Genomic DNA, 15,004 nt, shown 5'->3' with positions numbered 1-15,004 from the left:
GTGGCTACCTCGATTTCAGCTCGGGGTTACCGCTCCTGGCATGTTTTTTCCACCCTGAGCTGTACTCATGATACCGATAAGGAGGTTAATGTTAGACAGGATGGGGAGGAGGAAAGAGGCGAATAAGAAAAAAAATTGAGTAGATAGACGGCAGGAATTAGCTGAGGTAACATTTGTAAAGCACTTCTCTCCCATAAGATTTGTCTCAGATCAGTACATGGTTGTTGGAAATATGTCACAGGGGAAAGTTGTGTGATCATAAATGCCAGACTAAACAGGTGGTTTTTTCAGTTTTGATTTGAACGCCTCCAGGGTTGGAGCCGTCTTGACTGGGTGTGGCACGGCGTTCCAAAGGATAGGAGCAGTTACCTTCAGGTATCCAGGGTGTAAATTGTGTGAGATTTGAATATTGGTAGGCCAATCATTAAGAAGGTTCTCTATTTTATCGGTAGCCAGTGTAGTGAGAAAAGGATTGGTGTTATGTGGCAATGGCGGGGTTGGCTTGTTAACAGCCTTGAGGTGGCATTCTGTACTAATTGCAGATCTTTATTTGGAAGAAAAAAAATACACACGGTTAAAACATATTATGGTGGGCCTGCTCCCCTCTCTGATACCGCTATTAATACTGCTCCAATGTACCAATGGAGACCCCCCTGAAAATCATATCGTGGAATGTTAGGGGATTAAGATCCCCCTTTAAAAGTTCCCTCATGTTTCAGTACATAAATAAATATAAGCCTTACATATTAGTACTACAAGAAACCCACATGGACGGGGCATCTACTAAAGCACTTAATAGGCCATGGATTGGTAGGGCCTTTCATTCCACATTCTCCTCCTTTTCTAGGGGTGTATCTATCTTTATTAACAAGAATACTGTACACAAGGTACTAAATTCATTTATAGATCCGGACGGAAGATTTGTAATAATTCAAGTAAACATTCATGGCACTACCTTTTGTGTCATTGGTGTTTATGCTCCTCCCCCGCTGCAAAAGTCACTTTTGAATACCCAGACGTCATCCTTGCAAAGATACCTTCCAGCTAAATTAATACTTATTGGAGACTTCAATGACATCCTTATGGCAGGCAAAGACTCATCTAACCCAACCAGATCTCATAATTCTGAGTTATTAAATTGGGCCGATGCTCTTTCTCTTGCTGAAATATGGAGTTGGCAGAACTCCAGCGTAACAGCATATTCACATTTCTCTTCAGTACACCGCACAGCCTCGAGAATTGACCTAGCGTTTGCTAACGTACACTTTCTCACCAGTGTCTCTGGAGCATCCTACCTTCCCAGTGGTCTATCAGACCACGCCCCTCTAGAGATTACATGTTATGTTGGCATCTCTCGCAATAAGTCTATGTGGAGACTGGACCATAAGTGGGTTAATGATAAAGACATAGTGGAAAAGATATCTTTAGCTATCCAACAATACTGGGATCTAAATCTCCAGTCAGCAAATGATCAAACGTTGTGGGACGCCTTTAAAGCGACCATTAGAGGGGATTACATTAGTCAAATATCCGCAAAACGGAAAAACTTTGATAGCGAACTGAACTTACTCCAAGACACTGTTGGGAGAGCTGCTCAAGCTCATGCTGACTCCCCCAATGACGACACATTTACTGACCTTATGCATGCAAGGAGGATTATAAATTTACACATGACTGACATCACTAAGATTTCATTGACGGAATGGCAACAACTGACGTTTGAGAGAGGGGATAAAAATGGGAAGCTACTGGCCAATCTTGCCAAAAATCCTAGTGCCCAAACAAATATACCTGAAATACGCACACAAGCTGGAGTAATCTCAGCATGTCCTGCTCTTATAATTAAAACCTTTCAGGAATATTATCAAAACTTGTACAAGTCTACATGCACTATGCCACCAGCACATCACTCCCTCCTACTAGATAAATTAAATATGCCCTCCCTACCAGAAGCTATCTCAACGGAAATAGAGACTGATATCACGGAAGAGGAAATTATAGACTCCATCGCATCCTTCCCTCCACAAAAATCACCTGGGCCAGACGGTCTACCTATTGAATTCTATAAGAGACACTCTCGTATACTAGCCCCCTATCTTAAAAATATTCAAAATAATTGTCTAACAAATAGTGACCCCCCCCCCCCTCCTTTTACCAGGCCCATGTCATATTAATTCCAAAACCAGATAAAGACCCATTAGATTGCCAGTCCTATAGGCCGATTTCCCTACTAAATAATGACTTAAAAATACTAACCAAGATTCTAACCAATAGGATAAACAGACACATAACAGAAATCATAAGCCCTGATCAAACAGGTTTTATGCCTCATAAAACCACGGACATAAACCTTAGGAGGATATTCACTCACATTCAATCCCCGGCTGGTAACCCTAGAGCACTGGCCTTTGTTGACATCCAGCGAGCCTTTGACTCGGTGCAATGGCCGTATCTGTGGGCCATCTTGGCTAAACTGGGGTTTGGTGCCAAGACTATCTCATGGCTGCAAACCATCTATAAAAATCCCACCTCACAAATAAAAATAGGAGCGCAGCTTTCTGATAGGATCATGCTCCTGAGGGGTACCAGGCAGGGATGTCCTCTCTCTCCGGCGTTATTTGCCACAGCGATGGAACCAATTGCAACTGCACTTAGACAGAGCTCTGACCTACAAGGTTTCTGTATCGGCGGGCTGGAGGAGAGGGTATCCCTGTATGCTGACGATTTGGTAATATACTTGGCCAACTCTGAAACATCTCTTCCTGGAGCAATGAAAATCCTCACAGATTTTGCCCCATACAGGGCCGGTTTAAGCAACAATGGGGCCCCAGGGCAAAATAAACCTGGGGCCCCCCCCCCAACAGATACCCCGGAACAAAAATCGGCATTAGGGGACCTTTTTTGCAGTTGGTATAGTCAGGGTGTGAAGTCCCAATCGGTCGGAGCACCACATTCTGGCTATCCCAGCCTGAATGGGGGACAAGGGGTTAAAAAGTTTCAGGAGGGGGGACCCCACATAATTTAAAAAAAAAAAAAAAAATTCCCACAATTGGCAAAATAGGAAAAAATGCCAGGGATCTTCATACAGCCATATTGCGACTGTATAGCGATCCCTGGCCAAAGCGCTGCGGCTGTATATGGACCCCCTGGAAACCCCATCAGGAAATTTATTGCGCTTTCGTTTGATGCATGTAAAATTACACTACCGTTAGGTTTGCTACTAAAAGTGACATTTACCGCATTTAAAAGTATACTTTTTTCCTTCGAAACTTTAAAATCGATTTTCTCAAAAACTATAACTATTGCTATTTGCTATTAACCATTAAAGTCGGCAGGTTTTTAAATGTGTATTTTTTTTTCTTTTGAAACTTTAAAATCGATTTTCTCAAAAACTATAAGGCTGATTTGAATTTTTTTTCCTCTTGTAGCCACTGGGGGCCCCTACAAGCTCTGTGGCCCTGGGGCAGCTGCCTCCTTTGCCTTAAGGGTAGCGCCGGCCCTGGCCCCATACACTCGGCTAGAAGTGAATCAATCCAAATCCAAGCTACTTAAGGAAAATTCCATAATTACAACTAATACTTCAATGGAAGTAGTCTCAAAAACCAAATATTTAGGTATCCTTATCTCCGAGAACCCAAAAGATTTTATTGCAGATAATGTAGTTCCACTGGTCCAACACACTAAAAAAAACTTGCAGGTTGGCAATGTCTTCCCCTGTCACTCATTGGCAGAATTAACTTAATAAAGATGAAGCTTCTTCCCAAGTACCTTTATGTATTCCAGAACTGCCCAATGTGGATTCCCAGGGAAATTTTTAGACAACTGACTTATAAGTTTTATTTGGCATAATAAAACCCCCAAAATTAGCCTTAAAAAGCTACAGCGCCCATGGATGGAGGGTGGATTGGCCTTTCCTGATTTCTTCAAATATTTCCTAGCTAGCCAGTTGGTGACAGCTAATTGGTGGCTCACACAGGACCCTTCGAATGCGGCGGTGGTATTAGACGCAGCTCTTTTGGGCTCTTTCGAGGCTCTTAAGCAAGTCTTATACCGAGGAATCACAGCCCCATACCCTCTTACAGATAACATGAGATCAGTTTTTAAAGCATGGGACTTAGTACATAAATGGTGTTGACCTCCTGACAACAAATTCTCTCCACATATTCCTCTTTGGAATAATCCAAGACTGCCACATTTCTTCTCCATCCCTGACCCAATAGTATGGATAACCAAAGTAGTCTCACATTTAGAACATATAGTACAGGCGAGTGACCTTAAAGAGACTCCGTAACAAATATTGCATCCTGTTTTTTATCATCCTACAAGTTCCAAAAGCTATTCTAATGTGTTCTGGCTTACTGCAGCACGTTCTACTATCACCATCTCTGTAATAAATCAATGTATCTTTCCCCTGTCAGACTTGTTGGCCAGTGTCTGGAAGGCTGCCAAGTTCTTCAGTGTTGTGGTTCTGCTATGAACTCCCCCTTCCAGGCCCCTCTATGCACACTGCCTGTGTATTATATAGATTAGTGCAGCTTCTCTCTTATCTTTTACAAGCTGGATAAATCATCCTCTGAGCTGGCTGGGGTTTCACATACTGAGGAATTAGACAAGGGCAAAGCTGTTTGCAGGAAGAAAAGAGCAGCCTGAAACTTCAGTGCATGAGAGATGCAGGGGGAAAGAAACACACAAATGATCTCTTGAGATTGAAAAGGAAGGGTGTATACAGCCTGCTTGTGTATGGATGTATTTTCTATGTGTGGACATACTGTACATCAACCTACTTCCTGTTTTGGTGGCCATTTTGTTTGTTTATAAACAAACTTTTTAAAACTGTTTTAAACCACTTTTAATGCGGCGGGGAGCGGTGAAATTGTGACAGAGGGTAATAGGAGATGTCCCCTAACGCACTGGTATGTTTACTTTTGTGCGATTTTAACAATACAGATTCTCTTTAAGCAATTTGATGTACTGAAGGAAAATGTCTCTCTTACAAACACGCACTTCTTTAGGTTCCTTCAGCTGCGTCATGCATTTGATGCCCAATTTGGGAAAAACCCGGTTAGATTAGCCACTTCAGATGTGGAGGACATACCCCTAAGAGAAAACCTCAAGAAAGCCCTTTCGGCACTTTACCAGTGTATAATACTGCTGACAGAACCACACCTTACGGTATGACTCCGTAACAAAAATTGCATCCTGTTTTTTATCATCCTACAAGTTCCAAAAGCTATTCTAATGTGTTCTGGCTTACTGCAGCACTTTGTACTATCACAGTCTCTGTAATAAATCAACTTATCTCTTTCTTGTCAGACTTGTCAGCCTGTGTCTGGAAAGCTGCCAAGTTCTTCAGTGTTGGGGTTCTGCTATGAACTCCCCCTTTCAGGCCCCTCTCTGCACCCTGAGTGTGTGTTATTTAGATTAGAGCAGCTTCTCTCTTATCTTTTACAAGCTGGATAAATCGTCCTCTGAGCTGGCTGGGCTTTCACATACTGAAGAATTACAGACAAGGGCAAAGCTGCTTGCAGGAAGAAAAGAGCAGCCTGAAACTTCAGTGCATAAGAGATGCAGGGGGAAAGAAACACACAAATGATCTCTTGAGATTCAAAAGGAATGCTGTATACAGCCTGCTTGTGTATGGATGTATTTTCTATGTGTGGACATACTGTACATCAACCTACTTCCTGTTTTGGTGGCCATTTTGTTTGTTTATAAACAAACTTTTTAAAACTGTTTTTAACCAATGCGGCGGGGAGCGGCGAAATTGTGACAGAGGGTAATAGGAGATGTCCCCTAACGCACTGGTATGTTTACTTTTGTGCGATTTTAACAATACCGATTCTCTTTAAACAGCCATGGGAGGGTCTGATACCAGCCATTGATGATGAAGAGTGGGAGGACATTTGGGTTAAACCATTTAACTACTTGATAGCAACCAGAGACAGGTTAATTCAATTTAAGATATTACACAGGGCATATGTAACACCCTCAAAATTGTCCAGGTTTAATTCTTCCAGCCCAGTTCAGTGCTGGAGGTGCAATGCTACAGACGCAGACATAGATCACATGTTCTGGTCCTGTCCAGTGCTGTCCCCCCAGTTGGAAAGCCATTTGTGACCACATATCTAAGATTACCAAAATACATACTCCAGTAGAGCTGGTTTACTGTTTATTGGGGGACACTACCAAACTTGCCCCTTCCCGTGCTCAGAGAACGTTAGTTGGGCAGCTATTGTACTACTACAGGAAGGCAATAGTACTAAATTGGAAAAACCCTGTTCCACCTTCTATACAATACTGGAAAAAACTGGATCAACGATTCCCTACATATATATGAGGGTGTCCTCAGAAATTTTATAAAATTTGGAAGCTATGGACCAGCAATAAGAGCACTTCTATGTAATTTAAATACCCCTTACATAGGCGATGTTAATGCCTTATTTTGTAGTAATCTCTGCTATACATGTTTAGATGAGAAGTATTATCTGTAAGTTACTTTATAAGTATTTCAGTATAAACTGTAAGAGTCTTACTTGTTGGGGGGGGGGGGGGTCGGAGTGGTGGTGGGGGGGTGGGATCCGGGTGAGTTGGGGCAGTATCGATGTGCATTCATGTGTATTTTATGTTCTTTTTTGGTGTACCTGATACCCACCTGTGTGTGAGGGTCAGGTGTGTATTTCAATGTTTTATGTTTACAAAAGTTAAATAAAAAGAAACTTTAAAAAAACAAAACATATTATGGTAAGCATGCTGTGTGATGGTTGCAGAGGTCTGTGGTAGAAGTACTGGACTACTCACACATTCTATAAGTAACACATACCTCCCAATTTTTTGAGATGAGAAAGAGGGACACTTAAGCCACGCCCCTGCCACACCCCTCATCACGTCTCCATTACACCTCTAATCATGTATACCATAAAGATTTCCTAAGAAAAATATGTTGTTTTATAATTCAAACCACACTGGTCTTTTCTATCCTGGTTCATTTTCTTTCATATTAACATTTTTAAATTAGTAATACTGTATATCAAATTAAGGGATGGGAACAAAGTTTAGAGTCAATCAAACACAATTTTTTGTAGAAAAATATATATATTTACATAGAAAGAGGGACAAAAGTCCTGAAAGAGGGACAAATGAGGAGGAAAGAGGGACAGAGGGACAGGGCTCCCAAAGAGGGACTGTCCCTCCAAAAGAGGGACAGTTGGGAGCTATGAGTAACATAATATTCATATTTGCATACATCCCAACTTTTTTGGATGATAAAGAGGGACATTTTTAAGACCTGCCCCTTGCCACACCTCTAATCATGCCCCCGGCACACCCTTAGCCACGCATGCCACTTAAAATTCATCAGCAAAAGATGTACGGTCATTTTATAATTCAAACCACACTGGTCCTTACTATCAGCACTGCAGTAGTTTTTCTTAATATTACCATTTCAAATTAAGAAATATATCAATTTAAAGGATAGGAATACAGTTTAGAGTCAAGTAAAGACATTTTTTCAGTACAAAAATACACATATTTACACAGATCAGTCCTGAAAGAGGGACAATTGAGGGATTTGGTTCCCAAAGAAGGACTGTACCTCCAAAAGAGGGACAGCTGGGAGCTGTGACTGAGTATGTGATTGAAATAGAAGCTGTTACCTGCTTTGCTTTATCCCTTGTATGTCTTCTCTGCAGTGGTAACGGGAGCCTCGGACGGTATCGGAAAATGCTACGCGGAGGAGGTAATGATCCAGTCCTGCATAAGCTGCTATCCTGCTGTCCTCCTGCTCCTATAATGTGTGTCTCTTGCTCATAGCTGGCCAGGAGAGGGTTTGATGTTGTCCTGATCAGCCGAACTCAGGAGAAACTTGAGAAGGTGGCAAAGGAGATTGGTGAGAGCTTATTTTGTACCGCTTAATGAACAAGACTGCAATGATTATTATTGGTTTAAAGCGCTAGCATGTTCAGTGGCGCTGTACAAGGTAAGAAACAAACCTGGGGTACAAAATAATACAGACAATGGTGTACTCCAGTGTACAAATCGCAGAATCGGTACAAAAATACAGAATTGGTAATAACAGTGACAACATTATTATGAATAAATGTGTAACAAAATTTGAGACACAAAAGGGTGAGAGAGCCCTGACCTTGCGGGCTTACAGTATAAATGAATGTGGGGGAACAAGTGGTAGGGTAGTATACAGTATTCATACCATCAAGATGGCGCCGGGTGCGGACGCCACGGCCACAGGGCACCGGCCTTTTTTTCTCTTTAAATTTCTCCCAACTGCTCTCACCTATAACCGCCACCTGCCTGGTGAGATGCAGGGGACACAGGCGTGCAGCGCAGGCTGCCATCAGCTGGTCGGGTTGCTCTGCCGCGGGAGACCGACTGCAGGGGAAGCTCACCAGCTTACCAGCAACATGTGGACCATCCGCTGGGACCTGTGGGCAGAGGAAGAGACGCGTGCTGACACCACCGGTCCGGCCTCCGCATTCCATGCAGGCTGTTGAGAGGGACCACTGCACCGCTGTTGCCGGGAGACCAGGACGCCTCGTGGATGTTGAACGGGAGACCGCTGGGATGGACGGGATGTCGGGGGCCAGCCGCCCTCCTCCATTGGGTTATCTGCTCGAGCGGGAGCTCCCATCTGCCGCTACAGCCCCGCAGCTGCATCACCATAGAGCCGAGCTCCCATCTGCCGCTACAGCCCCGCAGCTGCATCACCATAGAGCCGAGCTCCCATCTGCCGCTACAGCCCCGCAGCTGCATCACCATAGAGCCGAGCTCCCATCTGCCACTACAGCCCCGCAGCTCCATCTCCATAGAGCCGCAGCACCATGTGACTGCCAGGACACCACGGGGCCTGATCAGCTGAACGTCCGCCGCCACCCACGTGGAGTGACGATAGGCCCAGGCACTTCACGTTTTTGCCCTGCCTCTGATCAAGCACCGCTGCTGCCAGGCACAGGCAGGATGCCTCCCCATCCAGACCGCAGGGGAGATCACATCAACACCTGGTGGCACATCACAGCTGCCCTGCCCAGGTGAGCCTGGTATGCGTGTTGTGCCCCCAAGTTGGTCCCCCATCTCTCTCTTCTGGTGGGATTAGCCATCCACTTGCTGGCCACTCGACTGCCAGCTCGGCCACTAGCTCCATCAGCCTGGGCAGCCACTGGCTCTTTTTGCTCCCAGATGCACTGGGTCCCCTCTGCCTGCAACCACCACCTCCTGTTTTGGTTCTCTCCTTCTTTCCTCATTCTCTCTTTAGCTAGCCCTTCTCTCTCTCTCTCTTTCTCTATCCACTCTTTTCCAGGACACACTGAGGGGCATCTGGAGCTGCTGTGGAGCTGTGCGAGCGCCGTCAGTAGTTGGCAGGCTGCTCTCCTCACATAGCACTCCAGATTTCCCCACGCGTCCTTCACTATAGTTATGTGCTGTTTCTACACACAGGTATATGTTTACTTTGTACTACTGTATATGATTGTATGTGTTGAAGATCGCATGTATGTGTTTGTACCATCACCGACCCTGTATGAGCCAAAAACAATTCCGGGTACAACCCCCGTTGTACTTGGCGAAATAAATTATTCTGATTCTGATTCTGAGACCGTGTGTTTTTAGGTTATTTAGTAAGGAGTAAAACTTGGCCAGAGGTCAAAGAGGGAAGTGGCCCAAGGCAGAACGTATGCTTGATGGAAAAAGTGAGTTTTGTGGGAACGTTTAAATATACCAAAGGTTGGAGAGTGATGGATGTGTTGTGGAAGGGCATTCCAGAGGAGGGGTGAAGCACGTGTGAAATCTTGTATACGTGAATGTGAGGAGGTAATTCTAGAGGAGGACAAAAGAAGGTCATGTGCAGATCTGAGATTGCGGTTGGGTTTGTATCTAGAAATTAGTGAGGAGATGTACCGGGGAGAGAGATTGTGGAGAGCTTTGTAGATTAGGGTTAGGAGTTTGAACTGGATCCTCTGGTTAATTGGCAGCCAGTGAAGAGCTTGACAGAGAGGGGCAGCAGAGGAAGATTGAGAAGAAAGATGAATGAGACGAGCAGCTGAATTCAGTACCGACTGGAGCGGGGCCAGTCTGTTAGAAGGTAGTCCACAAAGTAGTATGCTGCAGTAGTCCAGAAAAGATATTATAAGAGCATATACTAACATTTTAGTTGTGTCTTGAGTGAGAAAAGGTCGGATGCAAGATATGTTTTTAAGTTGGAGATGATAGGAGCTGCAATGGATGCACGTGTCACTTGTCAGTGGACCTCCTGTCATCCAGGAGACTGTTTTTAGCAGGATTGTTAGGTTCCCCAAGCCTGGTTTTAGACACACCTCATGTAGACTTGTGAAACTAAATAATCAGAGCTGTGGGGTCGGAGTAGAGGAGTCGGAGCAATTTGTGGGCACCTGGACTCAGAGGTCTCATAAACAGAGGAGTCGGAGTTGGATGATTTTTGTATCCACTCCATAGCCCTGCAAGGGCTGTGGAGTTGGAGTCGAGGACTCAGAGCCAGTGGCGTAGCTAAGGAGCTGTGCGCCCCGATGCAAGTTTTACATTGGGGCCCCCTAAGCACTCTAAACATAACAATTGATACGGCGCACCAAAACCTTTCAATGGCATCTACAGTGTCAGAGGTGTAAGAAGGGGATGGGGAACAGCTTGTTAGTGATTACCACTAATGAACCACTTGATGACCCAGCCTTTACCCCCCCCCCCCTTAAGGACCAGCGCTGTATTTGCTGATCTGTGCTGGGTGGGCTCTACAGCCCCCAGCACAGATCAAACAACAGTCAGAGCGACCAGATCGCCCCCCTTTTTTCCCCACTAGGGGGATGATGTGCTGGGGGGGTCTGATCGCTCCTACCTGCATGTGGCTGGCGGGGGGGGGGGGGCACCTCAAAGCCCTCTCCATGGCAGGATTCCCCCTCTCCCTCTTCTCCCTCCCTGCCCCGGAGATCCGAGGCTGCACAGGAACGGATCTGTCCTGTGCAGCCTCTAACAGGCTCCTGCCTGTCATGTGACAGCGATCCCCGGCCGCTGATTGGCCGGGGATCACTGATCCAGTACAACGCTGCTACTGTTAGCAGCGTTGTACAAATGTAAACAAAGTGGATTATTTCCGCTTGTGTTTACATTTAGCCTGCGAGCCGCGATCGGCGGCCCGCAGGCTATTCACGGAGCCCCCCGCCGTGAATTGACAGGAAGCAGCCGCTCGCGGGAGCGGCTGCTTCCTGATTAATTAGCCTGCAGCCGGCGATGCAAATCTGCGTCGCTGGTCCTGCAGCTGCCACTTTGCCGACGCGCGGTATGAGTGCGCGGTCGGCAAGTGGTTAAAGTATGTATAGAAGTGATTATTATGAGCACAGGACCAATAGAGAGCTAATACTGCAGCTGAAGGAGGGCCCCCCGGTGCCCCTCTGGCCCAAGGGCCCCAATGACGTCGCAACCTCTGCACCCCCTCTTGCTATGCCCCTGCTTAGAGCAATTTTGGGCACCTGGAGTTGAAGTCTGCTTTTTGTAACGACTCCACAGCCCTGTAAATAATATGTACCTCTATTGTGTTTCCCCGAAAATAAGATAGGGTCTTTTATTAATTTTTGCTCCAAAATATGAGTTAGAGCTTATTTTCAGGGGCTGTCTATTTTTTTTAATGAACACAATCATTTATTCTTGAACAAAACAATCAATATTTATTGAAATACAGTCATATAATCCCATTTTGGACCATCATCATAACTCCCCAAACGTTAAATTCTATCATGAATTTCTTGTGACTACAGTATTTCTTCATCCACATTTGTCGAGAGCCAATCTTACCAATCCTTATTGATTTAGATGTGCAAGTTGTGGGATGTTTGGAGTGTGATTCTCTGTTTGGGGATGTCAGCTTTCCTCTGTGAAGGGTCTTTCTGTCCTGCTGCATTCTATTGCCAATTTATTTCACTTTTTTACATTTATACTGCAGCTGCCTGGACACTATTTAAAGCAAATCTGAAGCAAAAAATAAAATTAAATAATGATATAATGAATTTTATGTGTAGTACAGATAATAAAAAGAACATTACTAGCAAAGAAAATAGACTCGTATGGTTTTCCAATACAGTAGGAGTTAAAAAAAAAACTTCAGTTATCTATGCAAAAGAACTTCTCTGAGCTCTCCGACCCAACTTGGGTCGAATACAGTCCTATTTTGTGAAGTACTTAACCTCCTTGGCGGTTTGGACGAGCTCAACTCGTCCATGTACGCCAAGGAGGATTGCTCAGCTCCTGGGGGGTCTTTTTACTTACTTTTTTTTTCAGAACATGTAGCTAGCACTTTGCCAGCTACATGTTCTGTCAGATCGCCGCTGCTACCCGCCGATCCGCCACGATGCGGCGCTAAAGGGGCTGCCCTCATCCCCGAAATGCCTAGCACAGCCTGGCGAATCACCGCCAGGCTGCGCAATGGGAAGGATCGGAGCTCCCCATGACCTCATGACGTCATGTCCGATCATCACCATGACGCGACGATACGAAGTCACGCTTCTCGTGGGATCGCGGACGCAGAAGTATGGCCGGCGAGGATTGGGTGGGTGGATGCGGAAGCGTAGGGCATGGTGTACTGCTGTAGCTAGCAATTTCGCTAGCTACAGCATGCGGGAAAAAAAATATTTAATAAAATGGGTAATGCGTACTTATGTACGCATTACCCAGAACGCCAGGGAGACAGCCAAGAAACAGTGAGAGGCATCTTGAGATAAGATTTTACTGCAGGAAAGTTTAAAGGGCCATTATTTCTGCTTTGGTTTGAAGCTTTAAAGACAGAGTGTGGTTTTAAAACTGCAACTGTGACAGTATGAAGCAATGTTATGAAAAAAAAGCTATATAACTGAAAATAAAAAAATATGAGACCCTTTTCTTTGCTACTAATGTTCTATTCATTACCCGTACTACACATACAATTCAATATTTCATGTTTTTATCGCTTCAGATTTGCTTCAATTTTTTTATGAACTGTAACTAGGGCTTATTTTTGGAGCATGCGTGGGAAATCCTTTATAAACTACCTAGACTTACGGTACCATATCGTATCCACAGAGCGTCAGACCGGGCGCAAGACTCGAATCATCCAGGTGGACTTCACAGGAGGTCTGGAGATCTATACCAAGATTGAGGAAGGCTTGAGGGACCTGGACATTGGAATTCTCGGTGGGTAACCAGATACCAAAATCATTCAGAGTGTCTGTTTGGTGGAGAGTGGAAACTGGAAAAAATCTGCTTGCATTTATTTACTGGTGAGAATGATGGTGTAATGGATAGCATGCTCACTTTACAGTGCTGGGGACCCAGGTTTGTCAGGGCACTGTCTACATTGAGTATGACGCTTAAAAAAATACATAAACAGTTACCTTAAAGGGAACCAGAGAGGAAGCACCCTTGTGTATTTTACCATGTATATCAGTAAGAACATTAGAGAAAACACTTACCATGCTCTCTGTTTCCTCCTCACTGCTAAAAGTGTCTGTTAACAGCAGTCACAATAAGCCCAGACTGAGCAATTAAATCTGGCTTTGCTGGGAATGATTATTGCTGAGTCATTATAGCAAAGCCACAAGGGGGCAGGCTTGGGCTTGAAATAACACCACAGAAGACAGATTTAGCTATAATCTTTCTGTAGCAAAGCTAGACGGAGCAGCCTGACTTCTCAGTCGGGGATTCTTATCAGACGTGATAACAGTCAGATTACACAGAGAACAATGAAACAAAGGGCAGATTAGGTGTTTACTGTCATGTTCCCACTGATTTATAAGGTAAAATACAAGAGGGTGCTTCATCTCTGGTTCTCTTTAAGGACTGAACTTTTTAAAATGTATTTCCAAATAAAATATTGTCATCATACATTGTACTAGGGATATATTTTAAAGCCAATGGGTACTACTTTAAAAATAAAAATGTCAGATACTCACCTAAGGAGAGGGAAGGCTCGATCCTAATGAGCCTTCCCTCTCCTCTCCCGGTACCCCCGGTGCTGCGCTGGCTCCCCCGTTCGCGTCTGCCGCCGCAGGGACTTCGGAGGTCTTCGGGAGCACTCGGGCTTTCGAAGACAGCCCTCTCCATACTACGCACGCGCGAATGCATCATAGAGGGCGCTCGCGCATGCGTAGTATGGAGCGGCCCGTCTTCGGGAGCCCGAGTGCTCCCGAAGGCTTCCGAAACCTTCGGCATGCGGAAGTGGCAGTATTTGACCGAACTGGTCGAATACTGCTACGGGGGATCCTGCGCGGGACCGGGCACAGGGAGAGGAGAAGGAAGGCTCATTAGGACCGAGCCTTCCCTCTCCTTGCAATATGTTGCAATAACCGGTACAAATGGGCAAATAAAATGTGTAGATTTTATCCACAGCAGCACATTTTAAAACTATAATGGCCCGAAAACTGAGAAATAAGGAATTTTTACAATTTTTTTTCTTATTATTCCTGTTAAAATGCATTTACAATAAAATAATTCTTAGCAAAACGTACTACCCAAAGAAAGCCTAATTGATGGCAAAAGAAACAAGATATAGATCATTTTGTTGTGATAAAGTTATTGGTGAATGAATGGGAGGAGTGCTGATTGGTGAAAATTGCTCTGGTACAGAAGGGGAAAAACCCTTCAGTGGTGAAGTGGTTAACATTGTGCTGACCCGGAAGCTGTTATGGGGAGGACAGAGAATTCCATCGATCATTGAGATTGAGGAGTAGACTACACGGGAGGTAAGTATGACCTGTGTATGTTTATTTTGACATTTAATTTTTTAGCTCAGGTTTGCTTTAAGCCATCTCAAATCTGAGTACTGTCAACAGAAATCCAATGAGCTTTCTTGACACACTGCATTACCCAGAATGCTCTTCTGCTGAGTAAGAATAGCTTAGTACTACCTTAACCGTCTGATTCTATTTTGCAGTGAATAATGTCGCAGTTATACCGACAGGCAACAATGCAGTGCCGTTTCTCAATGCTCCTCATTTGGAACAGGTAAGCTGCCATTAAG

At 44.7% G+C, this 15,004-nt stretch overlaps 1 protein-coding gene across 4 annotated transcripts in view; it reads left to right on the top strand.

The window, feature by feature from the left end:
• LOC137560910 (very-long-chain 3-oxoacyl-CoA reductase-B-like) overlaps window positions 1–15,004 on the top strand; it is a 129,245-nt gene that overhangs the window by 25,403 nt on the left and 88,838 nt on the right. For all 4 annotated transcript variants that reach the window (XM_068272075.1, XM_068272073.1, XM_068272074.1 and 1 more), the window contains exons 2-5: window positions 7,689–7,735; window positions 7,810–7,885; window positions 13,069–13,179; window positions 14,918–14,988. In XM_068272075.1, the coding sequence (XP_068128176.1) occupies window positions 7,689–7,735; window positions 7,810–7,885; window positions 13,069–13,179; window positions 14,918–14,988 (305 nt within the window). The remainder of the gene's footprint in view (window positions 1–7,688; window positions 7,736–7,809; window positions 7,886–13,068; window positions 13,180–14,917; window positions 14,989–15,004) is intronic.

This window comes from Hyperolius riggenbachi, chromosome 3 (genome assembly GCF_040937935.1).
Source record: "Hyperolius riggenbachi isolate aHypRig1 chromosome 3, aHypRig1.pri, whole genome shotgun sequence".
Lineage (NCBI taxonomy): Eukaryota > Metazoa > Chordata > Amphibia > Anura > Hyperoliidae > Hyperolius > Hyperolius riggenbachi.
This window is presented reverse-complemented; position numbering and strand designations above follow the sequence as displayed.